Raw genomic sequence first — 19,202 nt, 5'->3', positions numbered from 1 at the left:
TGTGTCAAGTGGCTGAAAGAAAAGCTGCGTTAGCTGTGTTAGTTGTCTTGTGATTTTCAACCTTTGGTTTTGCAGAGTTTAATTTCATTTGAACTTGGAGGTAAAAATGAAGATGGTAAGGGCAGATGTCCATTTGATCCTGCTCAAAGCTACACGTCTGTTATGGTTGGTAAGTTCAGACTTTGCATATCTTATATTATGTAGAAAAAAACATGATCTTTTCCACTGTCATTCTCTAGTCTCTCAATATCAGGATGGTAGATTACATCTGTATTTTTACATATTTACTGTATATCTAGGCAGATATCAAAATACTTATGTACTCAACTTCAGTATGTCTCCTAAAAGGAGAACTGAAAACTCTATGTTGTTTTGGAAGTAACTTTTAAAATACTGATTTTTCAAACTATATTTTTGGGTGTTTAATACATTTAATCCAGGTAGTCAAAATTTACTTTGACTGTCTTTGTAGTAAGAATTACTGTTGTTTCAGTAAATTTAAGAAACAGAATTTTTAGCTTTCCTGAAGACACATCCATGAGACAGAATAGGGAAGTGAGATACTTGGTGCAAGTATATTAATGTACAATTAGACACCACTGAATCTTGATTTGGTGAAACTAGAGTTCATGGCTGTACCCTGGTGTCACAAGATCATAGAAGCTCAAAGTAACACAAAACAGGAAATGAAAAGGGAAAGAACATACTCTCTCCATTGTTGCCCAAGTTCTTAAAAGTTGTGTTTGAATAATGATGGCGTGGAAGAGTAAATTAATTACATGTAAAACTTCTGTGTCATTTTTTAAGGAAATTTGCATGTTTGTGTGTAAACTGTAGGTTTGTACATTAAGTGTTCACTAGCACAGAAACAGTGATGTCTTTTACCGATTGCTTTTGTTGGAGCAATAATAAACTGACATGTAGAAGTGTTTTGTCTTGAGACTGGTCAGCAGAAATGTAAACATAGAAGATGTGTGGGGCAATTTAGAGGAAATCCTTGTTTATCTTTTCTTGTGAGAAATTTAAGCTTATATACACTTTTTGATATCCAGAGCATAAGAAAGTCTGAAATATTTGGTTTTGTGGTAACAGATGAGGAGCTTTATTCTGGGACTTCCTACAATTTCTTGGGAAGTGAACCTATCATTTCAAGGCACTCACATCAGAGCCCTCTGAGAACAGAGTACGCAATACCTTGGCTTAATGGTAAGTGGGCACAAAATCTGGCCTAACCAAATAGCTTTTTTCTTTCCTAGAGTCACATATAGAGACAAAGAGTTCAGATGTCTCATCCTGGGGTAAGGGGAAATTGTCTGATGTCTCTGAGAGAATGGATTTTTTTATACTGGCATGTGCTGACATGTGAGTATGTGCCTTTTTGGTGTGCCATCAGGAGATTTTATTTTGAAATTTCAGGATTTTTATTAGCTTTGACAATGAAAACAGCTTCAAGACATGCAGGCTTCAACTTGTCATTAAAGAGCTACCATTTATTTTATATCTACTTGTTCATCCTTGCAATAATGCAGTATACTTGTAATATAGTAAGGAAGGGAAAGGTTTTGGTCTTTCACAGATTTTTTAGATATTATGAACAGCAAACTATGTAGGTAGGTCTATGACTGGAGAGTGGGTAAATGTGAGGCTTGGGCAAAAGATGAATCCTAGAGGGTCTTTGATGGTATCGTTTAAGTAGTCTCACATATAATCGAAAATTCTTCTTTTTGTATCTGTAGAGCCCAATTTTGTTTTTGCTGATGTGATAAGAGCTGATCAAAACAGCACAGACGGAGAAGATGACAAGATATACTTCTTTTTCACTGAGGTGTCTGTGGAGTATGAATTTGTTGGAAAACTGATGATTCCAAGAATAGCTAGAGTGTGCAAGGTGAGACATAGTTCTGTGTACTTATATTAATTCAACTCAATGATTTTTTTTGTATGTTAAACAGCATTTATTGTTGTGGAGTTATTGCCAGTTAAATGGAAGCTGTCAAACTTGGTGAATCTTAGTGAATCACCATTTTCAATCTGTTTCTCAGCACTGAGAAAGCCCAGTTGTTGGTTTGGGAACAAATACTTGATGTAATTTTGCACAATGGTGAAATTTCAGTACATCTGAAAGTTCAGCGCACCCCTGAGGGGAAAAAAGCAACCACAAACCCAGCAACAGAAAAAGTGTCTTCCCGGGCTTTTTATTTTCATGGTTTTTAAACAACTCTAAGCTGCCTGGGAAGAACTGGCTTTAATCAGGGCTGAGCAGATAGGATGTTTGTCAAGTTACTTTCAAAACAGCTGTATACAAACAAAACTGTAGCTGTGTCCACAGCAGAAAAGTTCTTGATTGTAATGTAGCAGGTGGGACTTCGAGGGAGCTGTAAGAGCTGCCCAGAGCCTCAAGGAAAATGATCACCAGCAGCCTGATTCTGTCACTTGCTGTGTTAGAACCTCAGTGTGTTAGGCTAATTTGAGTATGTATTCAGGAGATTGGTTAAAATCTTACTGATGAAAGAGGTTTTTTTTGCAGTCAGAAATGTTGATTTAACAAAAACTTTTCCAGTGGAACGTATCCATTTCCTCAGGATTTTTTTTTTCCCCTAACAGGAAATTTATTGAGCCTTTTCATTTTGATGCGGTTGAAATGTTTTGTTTTGGCTTCACTGTTTTATTATTTAAATATGGAAGTCAAAACATCAATAACAAGTTACTGCCCTTGAGATTTCCATTATACAAGCTGCTGGAGGCAGGTTTACATGAGTCTTATTGTTATGGCCCTCTCTGCCCACTAACAGCTTGTGCACCCTTGAAACAGGGAGTGTAGTGGAATATGAGAGCTTTATTGCTGCTCATTATGTGAGATGGGAATTAATGTCAGGTTGCAAATCTGTACAATTATGCTGATAAATTTTGCAGATTTCCTTTAATGCTTTGTGTAACAGTGTTGGATAACGAGTGGGAAATTCTAATGATGTTCAAACATGCTCCACTTTTTGAAGAGAAAGAACAGAGCTACAGCTCGAGTATCAAACATTTTGAAACCTTTCTAGTTGACATAATCTTTACTTTAAGCCTTGATACTGAAAGCCCTTAATAAAGGTGGTACCTGCTTGCATCATTAAGCCATTACTGCATTTCTTCTGATGGAGTTATTCATGTCAGGCAAGTTTAAGTGCCTATTGCAACATTAGAATTTGAATTACAGTTCAGATGTCTTGGGACAAATGCAGTGTTACTTCTCATAAGGGACAGCGTGATACTTCCGTGTTTATTTTATTTGTTCTGATAATAAATTTTTCAAGTATTGCTGAAGTATGATTCTTTTATAAGTCTCACACATTGATAGAAGTCATTCTGTGTTACTTTTGTTGAATCAACTGATTTTCCTGTGGCTTCCTGACTTTTCTGTTTGTGAGTGTGGTAACATCTATTGATGTTGCTAGAGATGAAGTATTAAAATGTAGCAGAGCTTAGTAATTTCATACTATATAGCAGTGGTTATTAAATGCAAAAATGTTGCCAATTCTCTTCACAAACATTTTTTTTTTTTTTTTTTTTAAACATCAAAAGAGGGACCAAGGAGGATTAAGGACCTTACAGAAAAAATGGACTTCCTTTCTCAAGGCCAGACTGATTTGTACCATCCCTGATAAGAATTTAATTTTCAATATTATAAATGATGTTTTTATTCTGAAATCTCCAACTTTGAAGGAACCAGTGATATATGGAGTCTTCACCCCTCAACTGTAAGTGTGATATAGCCTTGTCCTGGATAAGTACTTTTAATCTCAGTTGGTTACTACACAAAGCAATAATTACTCCAATGATTGTTTTTTTCCGTTATTCTTCCTGAACATTTTAGGAATAATGTGGGCCTGTCAGCAGTGTGTGCATATAGCCTGTCTACTGTAGAAGAGGTTTTCTCAAAAGGAAAATATATGCAGAGTGCTACAGTAGAACAGTCTCATACAAAGTGGGTACGATACAATGGGGAAATTCCTAATCCCCGGCCTGGTGCGGTAAGTTTCTCTGGTGTTGGACCTCATAGTTAGTCGTTTTTCTAAAGATACTAGGCATAAAGACACTGCAAACTATTAGGTAACTTGCTGAAGCTTTATTTTAGTTTGCCCTGATCTGGAGGATACTTTTCATTGTAGAGACTTTGTAGAAAAACACTCAAGTGATTTATCCTGGACACTGTATCTGGGAATTGAAGTGGGTTTTTTTAAGTTTATAATCAAGTTCTTTGGTTTGTATTTTCAATATTTTGTTACTAATTTTCCAGTGGTGAAGTAGATTTCATGTTGACATACTTTTTAGACTAGGTGGACAGAAGTAATAGCAATTGTTGCATTGTCTCAGTAGATTCAGAGTCTGTCACACTCTTCTTACTTTCTCATGTTCCCAGCAGTCATATTGTTGATACTGCTAAATGAGGTGACAATTAAAAGTAGTTAAAAAGTAAGAGGGTCCAGAAAGAATATTTTCCAAAAATGTGTTTTGTACCCAAACCCCAGGGATTAGTACACTACAGAAGCCAAAGTGCTATGAGACCAAGGGAACCTTCTTGGTAGAATGAGTATAATGTAAAGATATGCTTACTGGCCAGAGCAGAAAATACATGTAGCTGCTATTAATTGTCTTTATTTTATACAACTAAATTATGTAATTTGATTGTCTCTTTTTTTGGTGTATTCCCCTCCCCTGCCCCACTAGTGTATAAACAATGAAGCCAGAGCATCGAACTACATGAGTTCTCTGAATTTACCAGACAAAACATTGCAATTTGTTAAAGACCATCCTCTAATGGATGACTCAGTGACTCCAATGGGAGATAGACCTCGGCTAGTAAAACGAGACGTGAAGTATACCCAGATTGTAGTAGACAGAGTCAGAGCACTCAATGGCACCATATATGATGTCATGTTCATCAGTACAGGTGAGTTCTGCAAAACACTTCTTAAAAAACCAATTATGCGCTCATTATTTAGGCTGAAGTATGTTCTAAGAGAAACTCTTGAGATTTCTCTGTTTAAGTGCTTTTATATGTGCTGATGTTTTCATTAAAAAGTGAGGGTCCATGGTAAGTGGAGGATCTTGCATACCTTGAAAAAGTATTGCAGGAGAAGAACTGTGAAACTGCAATGAGTGCAGCAAAACTACACATAAGATAATCCCATAGTGGTCAATCTTTGTCCCAAAATGTTACTTATTCCTCAGAGAGCTCCTTATGTTGGCAGGCTTAGTGGTTGCCAACGGCACAGAGTTCTGAGAAGTCTTCAGCTGGCCAGCAGATTATTGACACACCTTACAGTGATTGTGCAATGTTTTCTGCCCTTTTAAGAATCTTACTTGAATTTATTACTCTGTTGTTTCAGACCGAGGAGCCCTCCACAAAGCTATCAGCTATGAAAATGGAATGCATATTGTTGAAGAAACACAGCTTTTTCCAAACTTTGAGCCAGTACAAACTCTCTTGCTTTCATCCAAAAAAGTAAGTGCTTTAGGTGTCACAGCATTCATCTCATTTTCCTCTTCCACAGACTTTTTAGTGTGACTTTGTAACTGTGTTGTGACAAATGACTGTAACTCAACACAAAGCCAAAGTCTGCATCTGTAACTCCTCATGCTGAAGCAACATGACTGATTTCCTGCTTAATTTCTGTGTGTTTTGTAGGTGGCAAGTTCTGAAGGTATGTAGATCTGTGGAAATTGTTGGTGGTAGGCAGAGGTGCGCAGGTGATCTTTGCTTGTATTCGGTGTGTGGATGCTGGAGGCTGTAAGGTGTTTAATGGCACCAGTTTTCAGATCAGTAGTGTTTTAAAAATCCTGACTGCTGGTGGCCACCTCAGGCCCATGGGGAAACCTCCTAGGGTTTGACAGAGGATCAGTGTGTTCTGAGGAAGTCACCCCAGAACAGGAAACATCACCCCAGAACAGTGAACAGTCCTGTCTATCAGATTCATCATTCTGTAACAAATTGGTTTCTGCTGTCCCAAATCTCGCAGGCTCCTACTTACCAGATTGTCCTGGTTTAGGCCCATCAAGAGACAAAAGACCAGGATTAGACTGAAGTACCACAGACTTGAGAATTGCCAAAGGGCAGGAAGAACTTAATTGCCGCTTATGGTCGTGGACAAAACAGACCAGGCTAAGTTGCTTGGGGAAGCAAACAGAAAATAATTGAATCCAACACTAGTCAAAACGTAACCATAAAACCCCAAAACATAACAAACAGAAAATAACACAGGGTGGTGCAATGATGAAGAGTACTACCAGCCCTTAAAGACCACCTTCTCCCCTCCCTTCCCATCCCCTCTTCCCGAGCTCAGAGCCCTGATCCTGATGTTCTCCTCTCCTTATGAACGTCTTGGGAGGGGAGGGGCAGGAAATGAGCATTTCAGTCAGTCTATTCTGGATGGTTTCTGCCATTTGTCTCAGGGCAGGTGGGCTCCTCACTGATTGTCCCTGCTCCTCCGCAGGATCCCTCACACACCCTGCATGGGCCGCTCTGACATGCATTTATTCCAAAGGCTGCAGCTCCTCTCTGCCTCTCGTGTGGGGCTGCTCTGCGGTGTGCAGGCTCTCCAGCACGGCCTGGGCCATGGCCGTCTCCCCACACAGTCCCTCGCCCATCCGGGCTCACTCAAACGGAGCGGCTGGTGGCTCTCAGTCCTGCCATGGCCCTGCATGTGTTGCAGGGGTACAGCCTGCATTCTTGCCACAGGTTGCAGAGGTGTCTCTGGTCTGGTGCTCCTCCTTCCTTCCTCCTTCTCTGACTGTGGGGTCCACGTGGTCACCTCCATCTTGTACCACTCCTACACCTCCTGTCAAGCACTTCAAATTCCTATCCTTAAATAGAGCTGGCAGAGGCACCGGATTGGCCCAGCTGGGCAAGAGGTGGGTCTGAACCGAGGAGCCAGGGTAGAGTCCAGGAATTCTTTACCAGGTCTTCATTGCAACCTCCTCCCCCTGTTACCAAGCAAAAACAACTCTTCACTAAACTATGACACAGATGTATGGTGAAAGCAGTCAGGCTAGTATGGGCAGGGGTAAGGACCTCTGGTCCAGCAGGCTGCCAGCTGCAGCTCTAGTTGGGAGAGACCAGCTTTGCCACAGACGCTAAACCCTGTACTCCTGCTCTGTCAGTCAGTCACTTGATTTAATCCTGAGGGGCTTTGAGACAATGGGAGGACAATCACTGTGTGTACTTTGTACACCGATTAGGCTTCTGGCCCTAGTTACTCAAACCTGCAGATACCTGAATGTCTACAGAATTACTAAGTTGTGGCTTGTTACATCAGACCCCTCACCTGGAGAAATTTCTGAAAGAGTTACTCTTTTTGAAGTATCTGGTAGTAATACTGGCATTCAGTAGTGACCTGGTGATCAATAAGTGCTCTGCATCTAGAGGATTTATGAGCACTGCCAAGATACCTTAGACACAACTTTTGGTTTTGTGTGATGCTAAACAAAATTTTACAGGCCAGCATTATCAGCTCAGCTGATCAGCATGATCAACTTTATGCCATAATTCTTTCAAGCTCACCTTGTGGGCTTATTTGTCCTTTCATGCTTAGAAGTCTTGAGGATCTCTATATAGTTTTGACAAACACTGAGAGTCCAGTGCAGGACCATCAAGATGATCAGGGAACTTGTGCATCCTCCTTATGAGGAAAAGCTGTGTGATCTGGCACTTTTCAGCTTGGAAGAGACTGAGTTGGGATCTCATTAATACAAGTATTTAAAAGGTGCATGACAAGAGGATGAGGCAACATTTCTTTCTGTTGTCTCCAAAGACAGGATAAGGGGTAATGGACAAAAGCTGGAACACAAAATTTCCACTTAAACATAAGGAAAAAGTACGTTACTGTTCAGGTGAGGGAGACCTGGCACAGGCCGCCCAGGGAAGGTGTGAAGTCTCCTTCTCTGGAGGTTTTCATAATCCACTTGAACATGTTCCTGTGTGACCAAATCTAGGTTGTCTTGCTTTATCTCATGGGGTTGGACTAGATGATCTCTACAGGTCCCTTCCAATCCCTACCATTGTATGATTCTATGATGCATCACACTGGCAACTTACCATATATATATATGTGTGTATGTGTGTTTATGCGCATATATAAAATATTTGCTCATTTCTTCTGCTTTATCTGGGAGGAAAGCTTCAAATACCTTGCTTTAACAGGAGGTTTCAGCATTTGCCCTATGGTAGATGACAGATAATTCTATTAATAAATATACTGATGCCCATTCTTCTAATTGTGGGTAAGTTCTGTGATCAGTTGTATATTGGCTTAATTATGGTTCCCCTGTTTCTTGGGAGTGGATGGGAAGGGATAGGCATTACAGTGTTAGAGTAAAGACATGGGATCTAGTAGTTTCAGCGTGTTCTTGGTAGCCAAGGCTAGCATAGAAAAGATGGCACTGAATTTATTTGCTCTGGATATCATTCTCAAGAATATCCTGAGAGGGGACAGTGTGAGACATAGCATAGGGGCTGCAGAGGGCATAGCTGTGTTGTCTTTCCACAGAAAAGTATCTCACAAAGCTTAGGTCTGAAGCAGAACACTGTTTCCTGCATGACACCTTGGACAGTAACAGTTTGTGTCCTCTGCAAGGCAGAATTTCCATGTTGCTAGAGTAACTTGTGAATACATAAAAATAACACCCAAAACTGAAGCAGTGCTGCCCAGTACATTCCCATAAAAGCAGCTGTCCTTTTCAGCCATGAGGAGTTGAAGATTGTCTCAGATGCCAGAGTCATGAAAACTGTATAGCCATGACAGGCATGACTTCTGTTCAAAGCATGAAAACACAGGTTTGTACCTCCTTGGACATCACAGTAGCAATTGTAGGTAGTTGCTATTGAAGTCCTTCATAGAGCTGGTGTAGTAATATCCTTAGTGACATCCCATAGTAATGGATCAGCCTCAGAAGGTTAATAGTTGTTACTCTGATGGTGGGCTTCAGAACTCCAGATGTGGAGTCAGAGTCCTTTCTGAACACTTTAGTGGTCTCCAGGCCCTTCCTCTGTACCTTCATCTTGTTTAAGGCATGGAGGGCAGAGTTAGATGAGCCTACAGTAGATTCTCACAATTCGTGGTTGGTTGGCTTGCTGCGTCTTCTCTGGACCCATGACTGCACCAGCTGGGAACAATGGAGAGGCACTAGAGCTCGTGAACAGTGTGACACTGTTGGTTTAGATATGAGCTGTCAGAGTACCAGAGAAATGGGCGAACACTCAGCATGTTGGGGAGCTTCCTGTCAGAGCTTACTCAGGCTTTTCTTGCAAAGTGGTACATCTCCAGCACTGCAGGCTTCCTTCCATGGGCACTGCAGCATAGTCCAACGCTAACCTGAGTTAAATTTCAGGATGAAAGAGTGCACGTGATTGTATGTCACTGAATCTTGATTCACTTTCAAAGGCCGTATTTTACCAGTGCCAGCAGCTCTCTTTTTTGCTACAGTTTTGTCTTTCTTTCATCTTCCAGTACCAGTTGTTTCCTTGAAAGCTGTCCATATGCTTCTATATGGGCAGACTCAAACTGATTTTAGCTTCCTCTAGAGACTGCTCTTAGTCAGAATGAATCATTCACTAAGTCTATTTTTAAGACACACTTCCTCATGATCATTCAGTTTAAAGAGACTAACCTGTTCCAAATTCTCATGGCAAAACCTCCTACATCCTTGGTTAAAAGAGTGACAATGAGCCTTAAAACCTAAGTTCAACTCCAAGATACCCTGTTTTCTTGAGGCTGTTTCTCATGCCAAGTCTGAGAGCCTGCATGGCCAACATGAGGTTTTTGGAGAATGTTTTTAGACTAGAAATCTTTGGATGTCTGCCTGTCACTTTGTGACCTTATTCATCCTGCCAGAGTCAAGCAATCTCACTGCAGACACCACCCCTGACTACATTTCCACATACTGAGACCTGTACAGCTACAGCACAGGAGAAACCACTCTGTGCTTGGAGATCTGTCTCATTTTCCATGACAACTGCAGTGGAGTGCTGATAAATGCACTCAGTATTCTGCTCAGGATGAAGCCAGCCCACTGCCAAGGTGGCATGTGCTTTTTGGCTTTGTACACACAACTTCTTGAAAGGACTAGAGGGTTGGTCACTGGGGGGTTGGGTTGCAGCACAGGCCCCTTTCGTGAGGCTTTGCATAGCAATAAGTAAGCTCACAGTGTATGTTTAGCTGTCAGATTCCCTGTGCTGTGAAGCTGATGAGAGAAGTAGGGCAGCTGCTCACCTTTTATGACAAGGATGTTTGGGGCAAGCATGGCCTTTTACTGCCCTGCTTAGAGTGGAACTTCTTTGGGATCCCCAGCAACAGTGGGTCCAACAGACACTCTGTTGACACCTGCCTTTTCACAGGTGTCATGCCAGTGCTGTTTCCTTTGAATACTCTCCAATGTTCCTTCTTGAGCAGCAAGTAGGGCAGCTGCATTTGACTCTTGTGCAGCTGATGCTGATGTGGCTGCAGAAACCTGGCTGGCAACAGAGCTGAGGGCAGTAGGGTTGGTTATTGTTTACAGGAGCAGGAGTAGGTCCTACATAGAGCAAGCCTTGCCTGTTCAATCTTGCATGTGCCTGCTGCAGCCTTGTCACCAGCACAGGCTTGTCCTGCATCACCTCATACAGGGTTGTCAGCGTATTTGTATTTGTGGAAGAAACTGTGTGACAAAGCCATGGTGAGGCAGGGTTACTTTCCATTCACCTAAGCTGCATCTATTTCAGGTTTGGGGTTTCTTTTTTTTTAGGTCTTTTTGCACTTCTAGTGTTGCTAAATATTTCTAGAACAAGTTTCCTTTCCTTCCTAGAAATAAAAGCGAACCAAAATGCTTATTCCCTTCATGCTCCAGTTGGTAAAAACGTGGCTGTGTGTGCAGCTTTTCAGTGTAATAATTTAAATTTTTTTTTCATTAATTGTCTGTGTGTGTTTTGTTGTGCTTTACTTGTTTATTTTTAGGGCAGAAGATACCTCTATGCTGGTTCAAATTCCGGTGTGGTTCAGTCTCCAGTGGCGTTCTGTGACAAGTACACCACTTGCGTTGACTGTGTTTTAGCAAGGGACCCTTACTGCGCTTGGAAACCCCTTGAAGCTTCCTGCATTAATATTTTTCAAGAAAGTGAAACTGAAAGGTAATGATAACCTTTGATTACCTTACAGTTACAGTCAATACTGCATCAGTCTGGATAAGATCAAACTTAGTGTGAGAGAATGGGCAGGCTGTAGGAAACAAGATTTGAAATTGTAACACTTGGATTTCCTTTTGCAGGAACTGGATTCAGAATATAGGTGGAGATGCATCTTCTTGTTCTGGTGAGTTAGTCTTTGAAGAACTCTTTCACTTGCCTAGGTGGAGTAGTGAAAGAGTTGTTTGTTTTGGCTTTGAGTTTTATGATTATCTGGACATTCATTTGTGTTTCAGTAGGTGTGAGATTCTGCTTTTGAATATTTGAACATCTGTACAGTCTGCATGTTTTTGTAAAACTGTCTGTGTTTGCACGCATTTCACAAGCCCCTGCAGTGAACAGGGGCACCTCAGCAGCAACTTGTGAATGAAAGCAGTTTTTGCCATAAGTACTTCTAGTGCAGAGGCCTCTGCCTCTGTGATACAGCATTTGACATTCTACTGTGAGCCTTGATAAGTACTTGGTTTTTACTGTTGGATCAGATGAAATGATACTGAAAAAAGCTGGTTTTATGGTGAAAGGGGAAAGGAACTGAGAATATGATACAGAGCAGCTGGAGTACCCTTCATAGCACTTGAAGGCAAGTAACCACATGTCCTTTCCTCAGTGTGTGCTGCTGCTATCAGATCAAGGAGATCTTAAAGAAGAGTAGTGTTAAAGGAGATTTGTGCTGCAGTAAACAAAGCTCTTAAGAGTTTGATTTACTCCATTTTGTTGCTAATCCTGGCAGAGCATGGACTGCCATGAGAGTTGTGCTTGTTGTTAGGGTTTGGGTTTTTTTCTAGCTAATTTATGGTGTTGCATTGTGGGTGTGCTGTTAAGTGCTGATGCTTTCTTGGAAGAGCATTTGAGTAACAGCAGTTGGCTCAATTTTTTCATGGATATTTTGTAGTTGCTATTTTACTTAAAATACACTAATGGCATGTGAAGTGATACCATGTTCAGCATCGTGTCTCAAACAATGACTCATCTGAGGCACGCTCAGTTGTGGATCAACAAGGTCTCACCTTTATCAAGAAGCAGAGGCTGTCTTAGTGTTTGAGATGTCTTAGTCTGTCTTGATGTCTCGCATGCAGCTGTAGCTTGGTATTTCACTGAGGTTCTTGCATGCCATCACCTTGGTCTCATGAGGTAACCTGGATGCCGTAAGCTTTACGTTTCCTTTAAGACCATAGCACAGTCTCTTGAAACTGTACAGATTAGAGCAAACAGGAATCATTGCTGATACTCTGCACATTTATTTTGATGTTCCAGATAAAGTAAGAGAGAATTCCCTACAGCATACATTCAAGCACGGGGGCACAGCAGAACTCAAGTGTTCTCAAAAGTCCAACCTGGCACAGGTAGTTTGGAAGTTCAAAGATGATGTGCTGAGAGTGGAGAGTCCCAAGTACCGTCTGCTGGAGAAGGCACTGCTCATCTTCAACTTGTCAGAAGGAGACAGCGGTGTTTACCAGTGTTTGTCGGAAGAAAAAGTGAAGAACAAAAAATTTTCTCAGGTGCTGGCTAAGCATGTTTTGGAACTGAGAAAAATGCAGCATACCACAGTGGTCCCCACCGCAGCGGCGGCACCCACAGAAGGTAATAGTGATGTGCCAAAAGTGTCGACTGTGTCGACTGAGGGCTCTGCCACCCACACCTCAGCCCCTCACACGGTGCCGCTGACAACAGCCAGGATAGTCACCGAGCCCATCGGCCCCGTCCTGACAAGCGCAGCCTCCAACACCAAGCCCTTCAACTCTGTTCCTGACGCGGTCCCGGAAAAGACCATGTTCCTCAAGTCAAATGATAACTTCCTGTTGATGTTCCTCTTCCTCTTCTTTTTTATTCTCTTTTTGTGCCTGCTCTCCTACAACTGTTACAAGGGGTACTTACCAGGGCAGTGCTTGAAATTCCGCTCTGTCTTACTTCTCGGTAAGAAGAAAACCAAGTCTGATTTTTCCGACTGCGAGCAGAGTGTGAAGGAGACACTGGTGGAGCAGGGCAGCGTCAGCCACCAGAGCGGGGGGGAGCAGCCCAGGCCGGCGCACGACACAGGCTACGAGACTGAGCCCGACTGCGGGAACGGGCAGCTGCCGCTGGGCGACGCACAGGCCACCAGAGAGGCCAAGGGCAGGCCCTTCGACGTCAAGTGCGAGCTCAAGTATGCTGACTCAGACGTGGAGGGGGACTGAGGCAGCGCGCCGCAGTCCCGGCCGCGGGCACTGGCGGAAGCCAGCAAGGATCCCGTGGCTGGAGCAGTTTGAGCATGGGGAGTGCAGGCCTGGCCGCTGGGCCTTGGTTGGCTTTACGTGCTTCAGCTGTACAGCAAGCCAACGTGCGTTGGGATCGTGCCAGATTAGAGAAGTGGTGTTCTTGCCTGCAGACCATAGCGTCTTGTGTTGTACTATTTTATTTTTTTCTCCTTTCTCTTTTTTGTTTCTTTGGAATGGCCAGTTTCAGATCACCATTTGTTTCTTCCCAATTTTTCCCCCTCTGAGCACTTGGCTCTAGTGAACAATCACTTGCTTGTTCTTCAGCCCTGTTCTTCCGTAGGATAAAAGCAACTTCCTAATTCAGTTGGCTTTAAAAAGTACTTCAGTCTACACATTTTTAGCTGCCATTAAAAAAAAGACCTAGTTTCATTTTAATTCCAAATTGGAAATTAAGTTTAGTTTATCAGATTGGTAAATTATAGACTTTTGTCCAGATTGGGACATTTTTTTTTTCTTTGCATCTAGTGATTACTTTTTAGATTTATGCTTTGTGTTTTGGCACACTAGGTCTCTTTAGTTGGTTAAAGTTAATTTTTTTAACTGCTCTTTTAGTATCTTAGGTTTTAAGGTATAATGGGGATAGCATCAGCTTGATTTGTGTAAGACTCTCAGGGATAATCTTGTTCAAAAGCTGTTTTCTTTGCTGCTTTCTAGAAATTTAGGTACAACAATATCAGTACAAAACATGGAGTATGTGGGGATGGGAGGGAGGAAATAATAGATTTAGGAGTGCTTTTCCTTTTTTTTTTTTTTTTAACCCTTTTTCACCCCCTCCTTTAACCAGTAAGCTGAACATAGTCCCATTCTATTTTATATACAAAACTGGATTTAAACCCTCTTGTTTTTGTTTTTAAAGCAAAAGAGTACAGGCAAACAGCTGTCAGTTAACAGTGACACAGAGAGGATTTTTTGCACAGCGGAAGCAGAACAGGAATCAAGAAGAATTAAAGACAATGATTCAGCTGGTGACTGGCTGGAATGGACTGTTAGGAGACAGCCCCATGAGAAAAGTTACCCTTTTTTTTTCCTTTTTTTCCCTGAGTCAGAAGTAACTCAGCTTCTTTTTGTGACAAATCTTTGCAGCGTCACCCTTTCTGGATGACACCTTCCGATCTCCTGTGCTACTGGAGACTGAAACTGGAGCTGCTCAATCAGTTGGTCGTTTGAACTGTTTATGTGAATCATGCCTGCAAACGTGGCAGTGTGCATTTGTTCTCAGCCTGGTTCACAGCAGCACTGTTTGTCTATCAAAGCGTTTTCCATGGTACAGTCCTGAAGAATTGTTCCTCTCACTGCATCTTTCTGTAAATATGGCTGGAAGTAGAATACATTTTAACAGTAAACAGCAGTGTGCCTGGGCTGCTTTTCTATGTCGACCTTTCATGCAAACGTAATTTAGACCATCTTAGTGTAAACAGTTTATATTTTATAAGATTCAGTTTGGTTTTATTTTTCTATTTTTAATTATGTACATATAACAGAATAAATATTAAAATAAATTGTATTATATCCTGACTTTTATGAACCTTGACGCAACTGCACTGTTTTCCATATTGCATGTACTGATTGATGCTCCTTGTGGTTTCCTCTAAGGAGGAAGAGTGAAAACTTTTGTCATTAATTTGAAGCAACTTTTGTTCTTGGCTTTAGCTGAAGGTGTTATTGCTGGGGGGGGGGGGGGGGGGGGCAGGGGGATGTGGTGAGGAGCAGGTTGGAAGGATGGAAAAAGAAATGTGGGTGAAGGAGGAAAGCACTTTTCTCCAGTGGCCTAGGGACACATTCTCTTATTACCCTCCTAAAATTCATGTGCCCTTTGTGCATTATTTCTTTGGCATATGGTGTATTCTTACAACTTTTTTCCTTAGAACCTTCTTTTTTTTTCTTTTCTGTCCTCTTCTGTCACACAGCCTCATCTCCTATACCTTTCCCTCCTACCGGTACCTCCTTTTTGTCCTGTATGGGAAATGATTCACCTCCTTCACCCACCAGTACCCAGCCTGATGTCTGGTCTAGCACAGACCCTGTAAAGATCATGTTGTTGCCACCTTTCCTAAGTGACCAGGCACAGTATGTTAGTGTCCGGGAACCCTTTCACCTCTTCTGTCAAGCCACAGGTAAGTTGGAGGACCCCTGTATAAAAACATCATTTTCTGCATTAAAGGTTTTAGAAATGTTGCCACCTACTGTATATGGGTGGGGGAGTTTTTGAGTGCTTTAAAAAAAAAAAAAAAAAAAGGAAAGAAAAAGAAAGACTATTCAAGGACGTATATTCAACATGCTGTTACCAAGAGTCTCCCACTGTCGTTATGGTGCTGTGCAATGCAGGCTCTGATTCAGCAGCCTGCTTCAGTATGTTAATAGCCACTTGATTTTAATATGCCCATTTGACTGTTAAACTAAATTTGCCTATTAAAGAGAGGAGTTCACTGAATCATGATTGCATATGGATGTTGAGCAGGTAAATATTTTCACTATCAGTATGTATGCCATTTAAAAACTACATTTCTCTTGGATTTGAATTTCGTGTATTTTCCCAGACCAAGTCAGTTATTCCTTTTTCAGTCTTATTTGAAACCATAAAGTACTTAATGACAGCTCCTGTTTTAAGGAGGATGTTGAGGCATGCTGTTGTTTTCCTCTAGAAATTCAACATTCATCTTTCAACTTTTCAACTGTTTGAATAGTAATTGCCTGTTTAGGTGAGATGTAATGGATCTGAGCAGGTCTTAGGATGTAACCTTTTTCCTTTAAAGAAGAGATTGTAGATATATACTAACTTTTAAAAGTAGTGTTGTTTCATATTGATCTGCCTGTCAGTAAGATATGTGTTAGAGTTACATAGAATCAGATCAAAATGCACAAAACTTTATTGGAGTAGGTCTTAACAAAGGCATAATTTTGTATTTCCATGGCTAAAAAGAGCAACAGTGGTATCAGGGCTCTTGCACAGTATAGAACCGTTTAGGTTGGAAAAGACCTTTCAGCAATAATTGGTTCACTGTGGCTATAGACAATTCAGAAATTTTTTGTTGTCCCCTGTGAAAAACACTGTACTGATTGCATAATCAGCACAGATGATTTAACCAGTTTGATAATCAGGCTACAGATCTGGAATCTATTTCAAGATGAGTTTTTTTCATGCAGCAGTGTCTGTTCTAATGTGATACTCGAGTACTGCATTGTAAAAGTTGTCAGCAATTGTCAGTGCCTCAGCAGTGAATGTTAACAAAGAAGGAGCAGTGTCCTACAGTCAGCCTGTGGAATTCAATTTGGTGGGGTTGGGACAAATAGCAGAAGGAACCTTAACAAGAATCAGATGCCAAAGAGATGGGCTGATGGCACCAGCAGGGCTGAGAGGAGCTGCCCTGGGCACCTTCCTGGTGTCTCTCTGGAAGCCACTGAGCACTGGGCTCTGTGTGTGTGGGAAGCAGGAGGGGCTGGGCTTGTCCCTTTTGGGGAAACACATTATTTGGCTGATAACCTCACACCCTTCTCTTACCCAGAATTATGACTTTACTCTATTGATTAAGAAACTCCAAAAAATGACTGCAAACCAGCATTCCAAACAGATGCAGATGTTTTTTATGTCTTTCTGGGACCTGGGTGTGAGGATGTACAGATTTATTCTGACTGGGGAGGGATGGCAAAGCAAATGCTTTTACTGGGAAGCTCTCTACTTGAATTTATTCACATTCCTTTATTGCCTATTGAGATTTCTTTATATAAACATAGCTGTAATGGAACTTTATTTCCCTCAGCTGTGAATGTAAAGTAAAATGTGTTTGCAAGGAGCTTCAGAAAGGTTAAATGAGACTGGCAGAGAGTGAAATGTTGTGCCTGGTCTTCCACATAAATGATATGATATCAGGAAATGCACAATACAGGTACATGGATGGCCGCATCATCCAGTCAAAACCTGAAGCCTTTTAAAAATTATGTTTCTAACACTATTTTTATGAGAGTTACCGAATCTCTTCCATGTTTTAATTGTAAGTGTTTGCTTCAAGCTGTCTGGAAACTCAGCAGGAGATGGAGTTCTCTTAATTCATCTCTTACTCATCCCACGTTTTAACCTGAAAGCTCACTCAAGGATAATACTTTTTACCTAGCCGACTTCAATGTCATATTAAAATGAATACAGCGTGAACAGCCACTTGTCAACTTTCTGGTTTGGTTTTTCTTCTGGAAAACTGAGGTTTTCAAGAATGGAATACTCTTGCCCTTTCTGAAAAAGGAGTACATCTGCCTTCATGAATTGCCTCCCAGTGCTTCTCTGCTCCCATAAAGAGTCTCAAGTCTTCACATTTCTACAAAAAGCTGTTTACTAGGTAGGCACAGGCAAACATTAGGTTTCCTAGGGGTACTTTTTCTAATAGAACTTCTACAGAATTTTTAAACCCTTCAAAGACATTTGAGTCAGGCTTTAAGTAAGTTGAACAAAATACTGCACTCTGGTGCAGGGGAGAGGTGCTACTCTGATAAAGTATGCACCTGCTTTGTAATTTCTCTAGTGTGCCCTTTCTGAATTTAAGTGTAATAGAAACAGTCTTTTTCTAGCAGTTTTGTGTCTGCTTAAAAATGTTCTGCTGACACCTCTTCCCCCAACTGAAGTGTAGTATATCCTTGATCTTAACTTCACAGATGAATGACATGCTAGGATATCCTGAGCAACAGTTGTAAGTGCATGTCTAATCAGAAACAGTACAAAACATTATGCTTTGCTTGTTTTTCTAGCCTGCAGATTCAGAGTCTCTCAGTGTCTGTGGTGTCAAGAAGTCTTACCTCCCTCCCTTCCTTTATCTGAAGCTGGAGTTTTTCCATAACGGTTTCTTAACTTTTCAGTCTCATTAAAATAACCCCAGGAGTGTGAACATAAAGGTTCTGCGAACTCAGCGGTTTACTTTAAAGGAGTTATTATTTCACAGAGATATTGAGATGAGTATCTGATAACACCCACATAGAATGCCTTTTACCTCTGGTTATGCTGTTTGAAAATGAGTGCAAGGAAGTTTCCCACATCCACATGGGAAAAGATCCATAACTCAAGAGTGAGAATCAGAAGTGATTCACTGTTTTTCCTCTTCGGCAAAGCTTGAAGTTGCAGTGAAAGGCACGCGGAACAGTGAGGGCAGTATGATGCCCTCCCTTCACCAAACACTGCTGCAGAAGGAGTAAATCTCCAGGCAGTACCCCTGGCAAAGCGAGTCAGAAACACTTTGCCCTCGGCTGCATTGGGATGCTTGAGAGTCGGAGCACTGGGTCAGCAGGTACTGGTGGACACGGGTCTATGCCGAAAAGCCTGTGTACCCAGTGGTGCCTCATTTTGCCCCCAGGAGGAGGATCACACCTCTGATTCACTCAGCCAGGGACGTGGGTAAGGGTTCTCCCTGGAAATCTGCTTTCCAAATCATTCTTGGGTGAGGTTTATTTTGGATTAATTGCATCGCCCGCCATGCCCTGGGGTGATGCAGCACGTTGGGAGTTCAGGAGAGGCATGGAGGTGCGTGCAGAACAAAGCTGAGTGAGCCGGCCTAGGAAGGTGCTTTGTGCTAGACAGCAAAACATGTGTCTAGGACTAAAAATGATAGCATTTAAATTATGGCACAACAGTATCTTAAAGTGGGGTTTACTTTGGTTGTTTCGTTGTTCTTTTCTTACAGGAACACAAATTACCATAGATGTACACTTCAATTTGATAACTAGTTGGAGTTTTACAGCTTGCCCCCCCGCCCCCCCCCATCCCCCGT

At 41.6% G+C, this 19,202-nt stretch overlaps 1 protein-coding gene across 5 annotated transcripts in view; it reads left to right on the top strand.

Moving 5' to 3' along the window:
• Window positions 1-13,808, top strand: part of SEMA4D (semaphorin 4D) — an 84,492-nt gene extending 70,684 nt beyond the window's left edge. For all 5 annotated transcript variants that reach the window (XM_062017747.1, XM_062017746.1, XM_062017744.1 and 2 more), the window contains 10 exons: window positions 76-169; window positions 1,093-1,206; window positions 1,737-1,888; window positions 3,568-3,743; window positions 3,860-4,016; window positions 4,714-4,936; window positions 5,376-5,491; window positions 10,974-11,146; window positions 11,284-11,327; window positions 12,455-13,808. In XM_062017747.1, coding sequence (XP_061873731.1) covers window positions 76-169; window positions 1,093-1,206; window positions 1,737-1,888; window positions 3,568-3,743; window positions 3,860-4,016; window positions 4,714-4,936; window positions 5,376-5,491; window positions 10,974-11,146; window positions 11,284-11,327; window positions 12,455-13,374 — 2,169 coding nt within the window. In that variant the 3' untranslated portion in view covers window positions 13,375-13,808. The remainder of the gene's footprint in view (window positions 1-75; window positions 170-1,092; window positions 1,207-1,736; window positions 1,889-3,567; window positions 3,744-3,859; window positions 4,017-4,713; window positions 4,937-5,375; window positions 5,492-10,973; window positions 11,147-11,283; window positions 11,328-12,454) is intronic.
• Window positions 13,809-19,202: the final 5,394 nt, after the last annotated feature.

The sequence above is a fragment of the Colius striatus genome, chromosome Z (assembly GCF_028858725.1).
Source record: "Colius striatus isolate bColStr4 chromosome Z, bColStr4.1.hap1, whole genome shotgun sequence".
Taxonomy (NCBI): Eukaryota; Metazoa; Chordata; class Aves; order Coliiformes; family Coliidae; genus Colius; species Colius striatus.
Note: the sequence above shows the minus strand (reverse complement) of the source record. Positions and strands in the feature narration are given on the sequence as shown.